This window comes from Accipiter gentilis, chromosome Z (genome assembly GCF_929443795.1).
Source record: "Accipiter gentilis chromosome Z, bAccGen1.1, whole genome shotgun sequence".
Taxonomy (NCBI): Eukaryota; Metazoa; Chordata; class Aves; order Accipitriformes; family Accipitridae; genus Astur; species Astur gentilis.
In genome coordinates, this window is record NC_064919.1 from 8,357,839 (window position 1) to 8,374,214 (window position 16,376).

A 16,376-nucleotide genomic window follows, 5' to 3' on the forward strand; every position below is an offset into this window, starting at 1 on the left:
TGTGAACAGCTTGCCCTTGATGAGGACAAGCAGAGAGGGCAAAGGCTACGCAGGCAGCAGACTGGCTTCACATTGGACAGCCCTGAGAATTACATTATAAAGGCGTTTTACTGCCTATGGTCTGCAAGTCACCAGAGCACCCAAAGAGTTTGTCTTGCTTCCTCTGCTACAGCAAACTCATCCCTGAGGACAAAAGATTTCCATCAGCATCAGTTTGGCTAGTCTGGAGAAAGCCTCTGCTTCCTGGCCCCTGGGTGCAGGGGAGAAGGAAGGGGATACAGTCTTTCAACCTACATAGAGAGCAAAGAACTGTCTGTAATGTGACAGGAATGTCAGGAATGATACATCTAAATAGTTTAGCTTTCTAGACAGGTGACATAAGGTTGGGGGAAGCAAAAAGGTGGGAGAGGAGGCTACAGAAACACAATCCGTTAAGCAGAGGTAAGCACCACCTGAGCGTACTGGAGGCACAGAGCACTGGGAAGCTACATAAACACTGAAAATACAAAGTTAATTAATTTCAGCATGTTTCACTCTTCATTTGCTTCTCTCATTTGCAAATGTGAGGTAGTCTTTATTTCTGAGGATTCCAGCTGCTGATGCATTTGAGATGTTCAACAACTTCTACATAGGAATATTGTGGGAATAATGCTGTAGATCTAGTGGCCCAAGAGAATTAGGTCTGCAAGAAGGTATATTATCTTGTTACACAAGTAAATATAGCTAGAAAAATACAGACAAACTTTCAGGTGTGTAAGCCTTGCTTCCTTCTTAACAGTTGTCTAGGTAGCCTGTGAAATTCTACTGGAAAACTTCTTGAGGCATATATGTGCACAACAGAGGTGCAAAAAGGACAAAGATTTTAATTTGAAACCTTAGAGGTCATCAAGAATATCTACCCTTTGATGAAGTATTTGGAAATCAGTGGAAATTATCCCATTCAAGATGGAGTCTACAAAAGAGTGTTTTAATTTTGCAGTACTTTGGATCTGTAGTAATTTCTACATGCTGAGACCTGAGACAAAAATGAATATGAAATTCAGCCAGAGTGAGATTAAACTGGAGAACACTGCAGTGTGACATCTTAGCACAAACCAAGACATCCTGAGCAGATGAGAATATGTAAACCCACACAATTAAGTGCTTGTGGGAGAGACTGCAGACACCACCACAGCATGGATCTCTGATCTTTTTCAAAAGATGAATGGATACCATATACCTATTCGATGTTCAGTTATATACTGGTGCACAAGTTAGTGTGTTGTAGGAAATAGTTATGCTAGTGCTTGAAGTTCACAGGAGGTTAAGTAGTAAAAGCATGTGAAATTAGGACACAAAAAGAATTTGTGATTTGCAAGCGTATGGGTAAACTGAAAAAACCCCTGCTGTTATTTCGAATACTGTTAGAGTGAAAGGGCACTTACTAGATTACAACTGTTTTTAAAGCTTGAAGCAGTATGTATAATCGAGGGGAGGGTGACCAAACTCAACAAGGCATATTTTCAGGACATCTTGTAAGCAATCCAGTGGAAGAGAGACTAGAGTTCAATCTACCTGCCCAGAATCATGGTAGGAGAACGCTTCCCTGATCTGTAAAACTGGAATAAACGAGGAGAAGGATCAGCTTATTTGGAAAGTACCATCAGCCTAATACAAGGCACTGAGGCCACTATTCATTATAGCACTGGGTATAAGCCCCAAATATTTAGATGCATACAAGGATAATGTTTTCTGCTGTGTACAGAGAGAGGAGCAAGTAAATGGATATGAATAATGTTGAATACATACCCTTTCGTGCTGCCTGTGTTTGCAGGTCTGCTATAGGAGCTCTCAGAAAAGTCAGTATACAGAACCAAACAAACATTGAGTATCTCCTTTGGGACATACTGTTTCCTCAGATCAGTGTTTGGGTTTCATTTAATACCCACATTTTTCTAAGAAGACTGATCTCGTTGATAGGATACAGAGCATTAACATTAACATAGATCATGTTTTGAGCTGGAGAAAACCCAGTATAATAGCATGATTAGAGGCTTTTAAAAAGAGCAGTCTGCTGGCCTCAAGCTAAGCAAACCAGTATGTAAACTATGTGTAGGTGAAACCACATGCCCAGCAGAGCTGACGGGCTAGGGGTGTGCGTGGAGATAAATCACTGTAACGTTGAGGCCATTGATAATGTACCTGCCTAAGCAAATGAAAAAAGCATAATTCAGTTCTTGGGTATAGCTCTAGTTTGATACTGCATCCAAATTGATCTTCCCACTGTTCAGGGAAGCTGAGTAGAAGTATGCACCGGGGACTCTGCGGGATTTGACTTTGTGCAGCAAAGCACTTCTGCACCCACCATGGCCTTTGTGGTCTCTTGTCCCAGTCCTCTCTTACTGTGGATAACTGATGGCAGACTGAATCACCTAAATCTCAGATGAGATGAATAGGAAAGGATTATAGGTATGTAAATATGTATATATGAAAAAATATATTAAAAAATATAGGGAAAATATATTATTATGTTAGTATATGGGGAGGGGGAGAGAGAGGAAAACGACTGTCAGTATGATCAAATAGGGGAGAGAGATTTGGCATACATGTCTATTAAAAATATGAAACTGTAAAAAAAAAATAGTTTGCCATTGTTGAAACTTCCCAAACCAGCTCGCCATCAAGAGCTCCAGAGCAGTTTTTAAAGTACTGGATTAATGGATTCAAGAAAATTTTTCAAGAAACCCCAAATTTGAGATGGTTTTAGCTGTTGTATTTTATTTAAAATGTGGATTCAGTGCTACTTTCTCTTATTTCAGAGAATGAGGTTTATATTTTGGATATTAAATGAGTGAGATTCCTAGGAGTCTCTGGATTTGAAATGAAGTCTATATACATTTTTGGAAACAAAAAAAGCTGCTTCTCTGTATAGGTCAGAATAATGATTTTGGAATACAGCAAGTCTCCTGAAACACAGAGGAATATTTAAGATATTTTCTGTGGAACTTCTTTTAAATGTTGCTCAACTGCTTCACTCTCCTTCACACGAATTAAAAATAATGCATGAATATTGATTTACTAGTTTTCATTGTGCTTTTTAATTATTGTTTAAAAAACTAAAAGTTAAATAGATGGTGTGTCACATGCAGGACTTCCCATACATGAATAGTTTTAAAAAATTTCAGTCTTAATAACCCCAAAATTCTAGATCTATCTTGGTGGTGCTCAGATCTGGAATATTCCCATTATAGATAATTTTTTTTTTCCCCAACATCCAGCATCAGATGTTAACAGCATCATTTCTATTGCTGCCAGAGGAGATGGTAGCATCTAGGACATCTCTGTGATGTGCAGTCGTTCACCATCATAGATTTTTGGTGAAGAGGCAGTGGTTGCTTATCACAGTGGTAAGCTGACTGTTGGTGCTGCAGAAGGCAGGTGCAGTACCCAGACTGTGTTTTGACACCCTGCCAAAGCTGGGGAGCTGCAGGCTCTGGCTCTTGCTCCATCACGTTGATTTTAAAACTTTCTGGATAATGGTTATACACCACTGTACCCTCAGTTAAATTATATATGTTTTTAGTTATGACATGTGGCTAATAAAACAATGAAAGCAACTGCAATTTTGTCAACTGCATGAAGCTGTCTATGACAGTTGCCTGCTTCCTTCTGGCAGGTTTTCTGGGCAGCTTTCAAGAGAAAGCAGAAGCTAATTTATTGCAATTCCTTACTCTCCGAAGTACAGCTTTTGGCCTTCATGGAAAAATGTGGCCATTCTCCTTTTGTTCTTTGTCTCCTTAGAAATAACAATAAACCAAACTTGGTGCTTGAAGTTCAGTCTTAGACTGAGAGACAGAAATTTCTTGGTATGCATCTTATTATGGAACGAAACAAAGATACTACTGCTTTACCCTTTTACGGACAACTTAATTTCCTGAAAGTCTTTGTGATAATAACTTGAGTCCTTCTTCTGTAGGCATATGTTCATCTGAAACAGCCAGTTGAGTACCCTACAAGTACTTGTCAATTAAGTCAATGAAGCTTGCCGGGGCGGTGCAGGGTGTGTGAGACAGAGCACCTAAGTTAGATACCAAAACCAGATAAGGTGAACATCTGCCTGGTGCTTTCAGGTTTTCACTGCCTTTTATGGAAAGTTAGGTGTTGTCTTAATCTTCTGACTTGGAATTGGGGAAGTTTACCACCTAGTTTTCATCACTGGACATACTGCTTCAAAGCTTTGGTTGTAAGTTCTCATGAAGCTAGTTGTGTCTTTCCACTTTACCATGTAAGAAGGTAATTTCCATACCACAGTTAGAGTGATTTCTGTTTATTTCCTGGTAATACTCTGATAACTGGTTGGCTAGAACCACTTATAATGGTTCTTCTCTTTGGAGTTCAGTAGATGTTGTCCAATTACAGCAGAAGCTTCAGGCAAAACACACCAATTTAGCAAAAAGAGCACTGCAGCAGTAAGAGCTAGACAGTAACTTTTTTTGCTAGTGTGACTGTATCATTAGGCCATAGATGAATGTGTGATTAAATTGTCTTGGTGGGAAGGGGGGAACTCTGGCCTATGGCATATCTTTAACAAAAATTACTGCAGCGTTGTCATAAATTGATTGGAAATATTTTCTCCTCAGATTACTCGTGGGATGTCAACAAGTATGCAAATGTGAAAATCTAACATATGTCTCCTTGCTACTTTTACACAGTTTCTCACACCAGTTTAATGAGTAAAAACTGTCTTTTAAAATGCCACTTCAAACCCAAGTCCTTTGGTGTTGAAGACCACCTCACTGTTATTTTCTTAGTCTTCTGCTGAGATGTTAAATAATTGAATCATTTGTTGATTTTACACACTTGGACTGTAGCCTAATTTTTATCTTATTCTGGTCTTATGCTGTAGTTAAAGTTTGTATGTCTGCTAATCCTCCTTGTTACAGAGTGTTCCATCTTTTTTTGAGTTACTTTGCTGTCTTTCCTCAGAGCATCTGTTTCCATTGATCCTTTTGCTGCAACTTACACAGGCAAACATTAGTATCTTTCTTTTGATCTCTGTGGTAAATGCATTTATTTCTGAATGAAGCTGTAACGTTGTTAACTTCTGTGAAGACTTCCTGACAGCATAATGACTAGGGATGGACCAGCGATTTAGATCTAATAAGACCCAGTCAGGTTGTTTTGTGTTGTGCTTTCTGTCTCAAATCTGTTTGTGGAAGGTGGTCCCGGCTTTCCTGTCACAGGAGCCAGGCAGTCCCCTTGCCAGCATGGTCTCACTCTTGATTTACCACAGGTGGATCAGCTTGGAAGCCTAAAACCTGGAATATTTATTCTTTTCCTGAAATCTGCCATGTTTACCCCCACACTTAATAAACATGATTGTTGCACCATTTCATTTCACTGCTAGTACATTTAGACCAAGATGTAATAATGCATGTCAAAGAGTTGCAGATGATGTTATAGTTTTAATTACACTTAACTAGCACATTCCATGTGTTTAAGTCAAAGTTTTAGGGTTGTCTTTTTTGCAGTGTTGAAATATCTTGGATTTTTTGGACCAGCAAAGGTGGGCACAGGGTAGCAATGTTGACTTGTGCTGGAGCACAGCTGTGTGTGCTGTGTTTTGCAGGTAGACTCCAGGAGTCCTGAGATGAGACTCACAAATCTGTCTTGATATTAAAGTATTGCACTGTCAATTTGGGTATCACGGTACAGTATTTGCTAAAGCTTTCAGCAGATGGCGGACTTATGAAGGTGGTGCACCTGCAATAAACTCCTGGGTTTTGTGCTGTTTTGCTTTCCTTTTTGGGGTAGAAAGGATATGATCACACAAGTTCTTTTATCCAGACTGCAAGTTTCATGTTTTGGTAAGAACAAAAAAGGGAATCTCGGAAGAAAAATGAGATGCTTTAAAGTGCTACTGGGTATTCGAGTCATCTTGGCTGTTGTAGAAAGTGCTTCCTCTCTGCCTTTTACGTCTTTCTTAGATGTTAGATTTTGTCTACAACCATTTATTGCTTAAAAATTGAATGATAGTTGAACTGGGAAGAATTAAGTCAACAAGATGTGACTTTTTCTTTTCTTTTTTTTTTTTTTTTTAAAAGATGCAGTTGTGTTTTCAGGATGAGAGGCTAGAGAGTATGTGATACTCTCACTTTCCCCACAGTACTTAAAGAACCATATCACTGTGTCCTCTCTGAGCTGCTTTGCAGTTGAGCACTGGTTCGATTGTACTGCGCTTTATTAGAAGGATCAAGTGTTTTCTGCTTAGCACACTGAGCTCTGCATTTGTTGATGTGGCACAATACAAACTAATAAATAGCTGTTTTGTAAAATACTGGAGTTAAAAAGTAAATACAGCCCTTCTCAAGGTTCAGACAGAAACCAGTCACATACTTGAATATCAGTGGTGGTTTTTTTTTTAATGTGAGGACAAAAGTACATTTTTGCTTTTGAAGTTGGAGAGGGAGAGTAAAGTACCATGTGTGCTGCCTGTACAAAGTATAAACAACTAGTGAAAACAGTTTTAATGGAATGCCTCTCCTAGATTTTAAAATTTCCCACTTAATAGGTTACTGCAATAATTACTACTCTGTCAGCGCCATGATGACAGTTTTGCATCTAATATTGTGTAACATTTTGAACAGCAACAGGAAAATAGATATACTCCGCCTCTCTACTTTGTTTAGTTAAACTACGTATTTTTTAATATGAATAGTAAAATGTTTCAAGTAAGAATAGCGATGCATCATGAACTGCATGCAAATACATTTTACTCCTTAAACCCAGTTAAATTAGCAAGTTTAAAACACACACAGCCTGACTTTCTTTTCTTTTTTCGGACTGAAATGTTTTATAGACAATTTCCAAGCATTATTATTAAATCATTCTTCTAAATGAGATTTCATTTTGAAAGACTTGAAACATGCAGACAGGCAGGAGCCTCTCTGGAGAGTCAGCTGAGGAATAGGAAACGTTACTTCTTTGGTTTTCTAATTCAAATCTAGTTTACATAGCCTCTATCAGTAGAAATTGGTTGTTGTTAGTGCTCCCCTGTTCTTGGGCTACTGAACAGGGCTTCCCAGCGCAAGTTGTGGTGGGTAGTCATTCAGGGAATGAATCCTTTATCTGCAGCTTTGTTCTAGCTCTTTGGACTTAGTTGGAAATGTGCCTGGGTGCTGAAGATCATTTTTGGGGAAGTTGCTTTGGGAGCTGTGACAGTCATTTGTAGCTCTGTTGTCATCGGCCCTCCTAGATGCACAAGTTTGAATGAATCTAAAAATCTGTTTGCGCTTCACTTGAGAGATGTGGTTGTACTGCATGCTGTGGATGGATGCTAGTGTTACTTTTCCTGATGCAGCCTGAAGTTTGCATGTTCTTTGAATAAACATAGGCTGTTGTTCAAGTGTGCTAACAGCTTGACACATTCCACATGTAAAAAAATTTGATCTGGAAAAAAAATTGGTGTTGCTGTATGAATATATCATATTTCAGTAAAGATGGTATAGAGTGGGCAAATACAGAGCAGCAGTAGGTCAGTTGTTAGTTCCCTGGGCTTGTCCAAATACCATTTAAAATGTTGACATTAAGTAATTTGGGGGTTTAATAATATTTAATTAACTACTATTTAAAGACCTCTGCTCAGATTGACCTACATGTCTAATTTAAAAATTCTGGTATAGGTAATAGATTTGACATGTTGAGTATATAGTGGTTTGTGAAAGGCAATAGAGTGCATCTCAAACTTCTGATAATCCTTTGTTTCTAAAGAAGAGGAGCAAACAAGTGCACAACTCTAAATATTGTCCTTTTTGTTTATTTTTCAGATTAGCACTGTATGTATATGAATATCTGCTCCATGTAGGAGCACAGAAATCAGCCCAGACGTTTTTATCAGAGGTATGTTTCCCTATCTTTTTTTTTCCTTACACAAATTTCCAGTGTGTGCAAGTGAAATAAATACATGTTGGTCTAGAATAAACAGTGGTGACAACCTTGAATATCTGTTTACATTGATCAGCATGGATTTCTGATTCTGTGGAAGCCAGTTTGCCATGTCATTTAACATCCCTTTGCATAACTATTTTTGTTAGCCCTGTTCTGCGATTTGCTGCTACATTTGGGGAAAGATTAAGCTATTTTCTGTAATAAATGTGCATGTTAAAGAACGTATCAACAGTACTCTTTTTTTTGATGACCTTCTAACTTACTGTTGATATCACCGATTGTGAATGATGTGCCCTTCCAAAATAGACAGTGATCGTGTACTTCACATCCTACTGTCATACACTTGTAATTCCCATTCTCTTAAGCACTGCTGATCTGTCTGTGTATTCTTACCATACTTCTAACCACTTCTTTTAATCTGGTGAATCAATTATGACTAGAACCATTTAGGTCTTGTTTCTTAAACACTTTCAACTGCTAATGGCATTTTTACCTTTCCACAATAGTTACTTTTTTCATAGTTTATTTAAACGACTTTGTATATATCTTCTGAAGATTGAAGTAAATATGTCACCTTAGCATTTTACATTTACTCTGGGATACAAAAATACCTGTATGCCAAACATATTGAAGTCTTTTGGATTTATTATTGTTTTTAATCTTTCTTTGACGAGAACATTTAAGATAATAGTAATAGTTGTATAGGGGGCAGAAGTGAGGACTCTGTATCCTGTGCAAGTCAGCTGTTTTTGTTAGTGAGTATTGGCATACAGGGTGAAAACAAGAGAACATCAGTTGAGAGAAGCACAAAAAAGTCTTCTAGTGAATTTATGATCTAACGAAAGTTACAGTTTTCCATGTGTTGTCATCCTTGTCTGGCTCATGGCCGTTAAGAAGCAACCACCCTGTTGTGGCGAGCTTGTTGTGAGAGTACTTCAGCTGTAGGACACACCCAGGTGGCATAGGAGGAAATTTGTATTGGTTTGGTCGCTCCTTAAAAAGCATGGCTGTTTGGGCTGAATGCTCTCTCTGCCCTGGCAGTCTGCACCTGCCAGAATAGTTCGGGGGGATTTTCTTAAAGATTCTTAAAGTTGAGAATAACTCTAAAACTGAATGTTGGGGTGTAAAAGAAGTAAGCATGCATAGATTGTCTGAGCTATACAGCTTGGACAGTATAGTTACATTATAGACAGTTATAACTATAGTTATACTATAGACAGTTAGTGTATGTATAAATGACAAAGGTTAAGAGCCCTTCCTTAAAGATCCACCAGGGAAGATGGCTAAGAATAATGGAACAAAATTAAGAAAAGGAAAATTTAAGTTGGGTATCATGGAATCCAGTCTGCATTCCTATATTTTTATAATGCTTTGTGTCTAGTTCGAATTTCGTAGAACTGATCCACAAGTTAAAAGGCTGGAGAACCTGCCCTGGGTATGAGGAAAGACTGGAGTTAGGTCTTTACTCTCTGGGGAAGAGAAGGCTTGGGGGGACCTCATCACAGTATTCCAGTACTTAAAGGGTGGCTACAAAATGGATAGACGCTCTCTTTTCATATGAAGTCACATGGAAAAGACAAGCGGCAATGGGTACAGGTTGCACAGGGAGAGGTTTCATCTTCATACAAGAAAGAATTTTTTTTTTTAATTTTTTTTATTTTATTACAGCGAGAACAATGATTCGCTGGAACAACCTCCTCAGGGACATGGTAGAGTCCCCATCACTGGAGGTTTTCAAAATGCAACTGGACAGGGTGCTAGCTAATCTCATCTAGGCTCCCTTTTCCATGAAAGACTGTACTAGATGATCTTTTTAGGTCCCTTCCAACCTGAGCTGTTCTGTGATTCTATGGTTCTATGAGTCAGTAAGGTCTAGAAGTCCTCTGCTGATCTTTCAGTTACAAGGTGAACTGTGCTTTGTGGTCCTTGCTGAGTACAGCCTTGAAAGCTTTGTTGCCTTTATCTCTAAAACATAGGCCCTCAAGCTCATCTAGCATTTTCCTGGATCTCTTAATAGCAGAGACCACTTCAGTTTGTTATCTATAACTGCTGTATCTTGGTCTGCAAATTTACTTCATTTCAGGAGACGTGGCATAAAGTACTGGGTTGAATAAGTCAACAGCTGTTTCATACCAATTCATCATACAATTGGCAAAATGGCAGGGGGCTAGCACACCTAGCTTTCATCTAAACCATGTCATTGCTTATGAGGGTTGACTAGAGCTATTCAGATGGGTTCCACACGTTTTTGTTAACAAAGGAAGCTGCTCTGCTCCAGGATCTTTCCTTTGGTGTCCCAGCTGCTGCATTTTCCTTGAAGAGCTGATCCTTATTCTACATATTTTCTGTCCTTTAAAGTTAGATGCTAGCCTTGAAGGAGTAATTCCGTTAGCCTGGCTCGACCAGGAAGGTGGGCATTTCCCAAGTAATCAGTCACTGGCCATGAGCTTAATCAATACAGTTGACAATGTAGGCATTTTTCTAAAATTAATATTTCTTTATAAATCTTTCTAAGTCTCTGGGATCAGACAGACTGACATCTGCCATGTAAGACAGAAGTATGTATTTTCTGAAAAACAGAACAAACCCCTTCAAACAGGCCGCAACCTTCCACTTTGCCTGAAGGCTCCTTTTCTGAATAAATTTCTCAAGATGAAATATGTCCTATTATAAAGGACCAAAATAAGACCTGTGAATTGGGTAATTTCTAAATTAAGCCCTGCTTTGAAGAGCATGAATACTGCTTGGACATAGAGAGGGCTTTCTACACATACATAATTTTTTCTCTTAACTGAATGATTTTTCAACTTAGGGAACCATTTTTTGTTTGGGTTGTTCATTGCATTCCTTCATTATGTTGCTTTTGAAACTTCTCAGAAGTACTGTGTATTCCTGATGATTTAACACAAGTCCTTCTAAGCCATTCGCAGTGCATGTGAGGTGCAGTCACACCTCAGAGGAGTGTATTTGAAGAGTGTGTAATACCTTTGTAGTAGCTTTGGCTTTTCTTTGTATTTTTCATTTGTCTTAATATTTTTATCTGCCAGCACTTAAGCAGGAGCTTTGTAAAAGATGCTTTTTGGATATTAACTACTGTTGCATGGTAGTGGTGGGGTTAAGCACCATGCAGTTGGTTCATTCTGCCACCTTTACTAACAGAAGTGATAGTGCCTCAAGGTTAACTTTTAAAAATAATTTTTGAATAGTAAAATCATTTTTGAATAATTGTATTCATGTAATATATCAAAATTACAGTGGTTACTTTATATGAGTACAAAGAACTTTTTTAGGTGTACAAACTACGTATTCGTATTCTCCTGCAAGGTATTGACAGAACTTGTATATGTTTAAATTTCTTAAGAATTGGATATGGAAATCAAGTTGGAGTTGAAAAGCAAAGTTTTAGTCTCTTTTGGGAAAATGCCAGCTTTACCAGTGCCTCTGGCAGTATGAACACTGTATCTACCTTTTATAGTAAGCATTTATGTACTTTTTAATATCTATCTATCTGTCTATCTATCTATCTTAAGATACCTTTCATATTAAGGCTGTTTAAGCATTTCATTAAAATAATCCTCTTTTTGTCTGCCTTTACTTTTGTCTCTAGGGCAGAATATGGTTTGTGTTTAAACAATTTATTTATTTTTTTTTAAATTGGACAGGAAATAATGCTATGTGTAGTTAGTTGTAACGGGAGGAATTTGGAGTGCATGCAACGCCCTAGCTTCCACCTAGTTTTAACATGAGACGTTCTTCTGGACAGTGTTGTGTGGATTTCTGCAGCACCTCCAGTTCTTTGCGACAGAGCTCCTTAAGCAGTTACATGGGCTTTATTGTAGTCCAAACTATTTAATTCTGTAGTTAAGGACAAACTAATGACTATGGCATTAATAAAATGGTTGTGTGATTAAGATACAACATTTGGGAAGTGTTGTAGAGAGACAGAACGCTGTCACCGTGTATTTCGTTGTCTAATGGGTTTGTTGATCAACAAGAAAAGTGTGAAGGCAAGGGTAAGAGTTCTTAGATGGCATTTCCTTTGAAAACAGCGTTAAACAAACCAGGCTACCTAGGTGGGAAAGAAGTCACAGCCAGTATAGCGGTTTAGGAGAGGTTGCCAGCACAGGGAAACCAAGCCAAACTAGCTTTACATTTTGACTGAGTGGTGGGAGACTGGGTTATAACTCCGATGCTGCTCGTATTTGCCACATTACCTCTAAGAGTAAAGCACTCCTTGAGGATTACAAAACACTGGCTGGCTTTGGATGCGGAGGGAAGACTGCCACCTGCTGCATCAGTAACATTAGTTCTGTCTTCTATGTTTTCCGTAATGCAAATTGGGAAATCTTTTAGAGCATTTCATGGGTACTTTTTAACACTTTTTTTTTTTCTTCTGGTCAGGCATTTTTGACCTTAAAATAATGCACGTCTAGGTGGAATGATATAAAATACGTTGTTAATAAAATTGTATTCAGAATTCCCCCCCCCCCCCCCCCCCCCCCCCCCCCCGGCTTTCCTAGAATAAGAAAAGCTTATTAAAAGTGCAATAAAGTAAGTAATCTGGCCATCCAGGTTGATGGTTATAAAGCCTTTCATAACTAAAAAATCTTCTTTCTCTTTTTGCGATCTGCATGAATTATGTAATGCTTTTTAGTCACAATGATCACAAAAATGTACACTACTTTTTTATTGTTTTGGTTTAGATAAGATGGGAAAAAAATATCACACTGGGGGAGCCCCCAGGATTCTTGCATTCCTGGTGGTGGTAAGTATAAATTTTATTTTCCTCTGATTTTTAGAATATGTCGATTGCTAGTTCCAGCAGCTGGAGGCAAGAAATTCAGGTGAACATTGTAAAAGGAATGTGAAGGTGAGAATCAAGAACCATTTTCTTGTTAAGGAATGAAAGAACACAAAATTAGATATAGAAGAAGACACAGATATTAGATACAGGAAAAGAAATACTGCATAGTGTGTTGATAGAAAACATCTTTGAAAGAGCATGGCCTGCATTTCTTTCTTCATGACCTTCCAGTAAGTAAATTGTGCATTTAAGAGATCATTCTACATATCTTAAATAATTGTATTTGAAAAAAACAGTATATACAGAGACTCTGTGTATAGATGTGAGCTTCCTCAGTCTACAGTACACATTCTAGTCATGGGAGTAGCATATGAAAGTAATTAGCTAAATCCAAGCTACCAGCCTTTTTGAGGGGCAGCATGTGTTAGCATGGGCTTGGTGCTGCACTGTCTGCATTTGCACAGTTTCTGTCAGCTCAGAAGACTGGCAGACATGGAGTTGACTTGTAATTTTTTATGCATGATACCATTTGCTTATATGTACTGTGTATGTAGAATTCCCAAGGAGAAAATGGTGCTCATAGTCCACTGCTATTTAGCCATGGTATTTATTAATTGTCATATGATTTGAATATATCCGATATGCCTGTGTTTGAAAGTATACAAAATTACAGAGAATGTGTCCAACTGTCAGGAGTACAAGAATTTACAAGTTTTAAAGTGGTCCCATTCAAACCCAAGTGGTTTTGTACAGCTGCATGGAAGGTGGCATTGACCTTTCTTTCATAGCTTTTAGCTATGTGATGGAAGCCTGGCAAGGATAATGTATCTCTTGTATCTCTGATGTCTGTATTATCCTTAATTTTGATCATCTGCAGCAGAGTGCTCAAATTTTCCGCAGTTCCTGATTACGGTCCTGGATTAAGTTACAGAGGATTAAGTCTAAAACAATAAAGAAACATTGTGAAACTCTAACAAATTTTATTATTTTAATTGTTCTAGCATACTCATAATGTCATTCCAGAAACTTTGTGTTAGAACTGATTTTTGTATAACTCTATTTGAAGGGGACTGGGGGGGGGAGGACCAGTGGGAGTACCATAATTTCCTTTCACTGTTTATAACCCAAGAACGTACCCATCTATTTCCTACTCTTGTCCGTATACCTATTTCTCTGGGAACTTTAGTTTAAAGCACAGTGTTGGACCTTGGAAGAACTCCCAGTTTTCTCTCCAGTTTCTTGCCTTTTCATGTCATTATGAATCTGTTCCTTCCCGTGTTTTGTGGAAGTTAATTGCAGCAGTTGCCAGAGGGATGAGGTTAAATGTAGACCTTCAGTAATACGCTTTATACCCTTAAACCTTGTGTATTAGACTAGCTTGTTGGTCTATACCACAGTGGTATTAAAAGAATACAGCACTGCTTGCCTCAGAATCAGATAGCAAGACTTGATTCCTCATAGGTATTTTAAAAAGCTACATTCTTTCATTGAGGTAAGTGTGTTCATCCCTTGGTGAGGAAGTGATATGTCTGTTTCTATAGGTGAACATGCATGTGTGGTGTCCATACACCATAAAAACTATATGAGTATTACAATGATTTTCTCACCATCTCTGTAACTTCTTAATTTGCAGTGTATTTTGGGATCTCTACTGTGCTGCTCCAGAAAGACGAGAAACATGTGAACATTCAAGTGAAGCAAAAGCCTTTCATGACTATGTAAGTTTTGTGTGTGTTTACCACACTTTCATTAATTCTGTGAATAAATGTTAGAAGTATATTTCTGCACTAGAGTGGCTCAAAAATGCAGGTGTTGGTCATATAAAATTAACTCTTGTAAGTTTTCTGGGAATGCCTTAGAATTAGGACTTTCTAATACTTTTTGATTACCAGCACCATGTGGATAATTCGTGGAAGCCATCTCAGAGATCAAAGTGCTGTCCCATGTGTTAATGCAGAATGAAGAATATCCTTATGTCTTCCCCACCACAGACACATCAGCTTGGTCACAAAGTTGCAGGGCAAATGGAAGCACAGATATGTCCTGTCCAAATATCCGTACTATCACAGTGCTAAAGAAAAGGCTATTCAGTAGATGGAATTGATCCCCTGGCTTCTGTCAGGACCATACCGACTTAAAATGGGATTGTTCTTCAGGTATTTTTGTATTCTGAAGTAGGTATTTTTCATCAGCATAATAAGCAGTTAAGCATAATAGAATAGGTTAAATGCAAAATCACCTGGTTCAGGAGAACGGGAGGAATAAAGGGCAAAAGTATTATGCCAGTTTTGATGCCTCTGAGATTTAGTTCAAAACACAGCATGGGGTTCAGTGGTGTTTTGCTTGCAAGGAATAACAAGAATAACAACAACAACAATAATAATAATATTCTAGAAACTAGGGTCCAAAACATTGCAACAGTTTCATTCTGGTTTTTTTGCATTCTCATAATGTAAATGGAGCTCTTCAGAAATGTGGAAATACGTTCCAGAATTAGGATGGAATTTTAGTTCCTTCTACTACGTCAGTTCTTCTCCATTTGGTGATTTCATTTTCACTGCCTAAACCCTTAGGAGACTGACCACCGTGAGTTTATTGTTCCTTTAGCCATTGATGTAGTCTAAAGAAGGAGTATAACTCTCTCACAGTACAACCCTGAAACCTTTTTCCTTGAGTGTTTTCCAGGTCTGTCTTAGAAACTCTGTCTAGTTACTGCAGAAAAATATTTCCACAGATAAAACGAAAATTAGACTGCCGCAGCCCAATGTCTTACAAACACAGATTTGGAAAAATGGAAATGAATCAGCTAAGTGCCCATTTTCCATTTTCTGTTGTCATAATCTGATAATGGCTTGGTGTCCTACAGTATGTGACCTAACGGTGATCTTGCCTTATTTGTAGTTAACAATGACTTACGTTGTAAATGCACCATCAACACAGTTAGAACTGTTCAGTGTATTTTACTTACAGACCAATGCCACTTTAATACCCTGTTCTTGGTGGTTGGGTTATGAGTCTAACTGGTAAAGAAGCTTGGACAATTTTGCACAGTCATGTCCGGGCTACATTGATCACTAGTCATAATTACTGAAAAAATGTGTCAGAGACAGGAACAAAGTTATAAGGAAGCTTTCAATCCACAGAGGTGCTAAGGTCAACCAACTTGGTAAAGCATGTTCCTCAAATTAAAAATGAAGTAACTCTTGGCAAGTACACTTACTGCAATCTTCTTTACCTGTTCTGTTTTAAAGATACAATTACTGGAAAAATAAGATATTTAGGTTTTGTTTTGAATCCTTGTTATTAAAGCAAGGTTTAATTCCCCATTGAAGGAGAAATAGTTTTACAGGAATGGTTTATGACTGCAGGGAATGACATTAGTGAATTAAATTTGTGGAGATCTGAATCCACAGTACAACAGTTGACTTCAGTGGGGAACATTGTGGTCTCAAAATACAATGTGTAGAAGAAAAGCCAGGAATCTAAAACCTGTAAATGTTGTTGTGAAGTTATTCTGAAACAAAATGATCAGCAAGAGGAAATTTTAAATGGAAAAGTACTTCAAAAATTAAAAAGCAGTGGAGTCCATAATTCTTTAAACTCATGAGAGTTTAATTGATCAGTAAGTTCACTATTGAATCTAAAT

General features: G+C 38.0%; 1 protein-coding gene across 6 annotated transcripts in view; it reads left to right on the forward strand.

Annotated features, from left to right (window-relative positions):
* The window catches only part of SSBP2 (single stranded DNA binding protein 2), a 196,161-nt gene that overhangs the window by 37,536 nt on the left and 142,249 nt on the right, over window positions 1-16,376 (forward strand). For all 6 annotated transcript variants that reach the window (XM_049796417.1, XM_049796413.1, XM_049796412.1 and 3 more), the window contains exons 2-4: window positions 7,806-7,878; window positions 12,630-12,691; window positions 14,364-14,448. Coding sequence is in view for 5 of the 6 variants with exons in the window: in XM_049796413.1 (XP_049652370.1) it covers window positions 7,806-7,878; window positions 12,630-12,691; window positions 14,364-14,448 (220 nt within the window). In the remaining variant the exon portion in view is untranslated. The remainder of the gene's footprint in view (window positions 1-7,805; window positions 7,879-12,629; window positions 12,692-14,363; window positions 14,449-16,376) is intronic.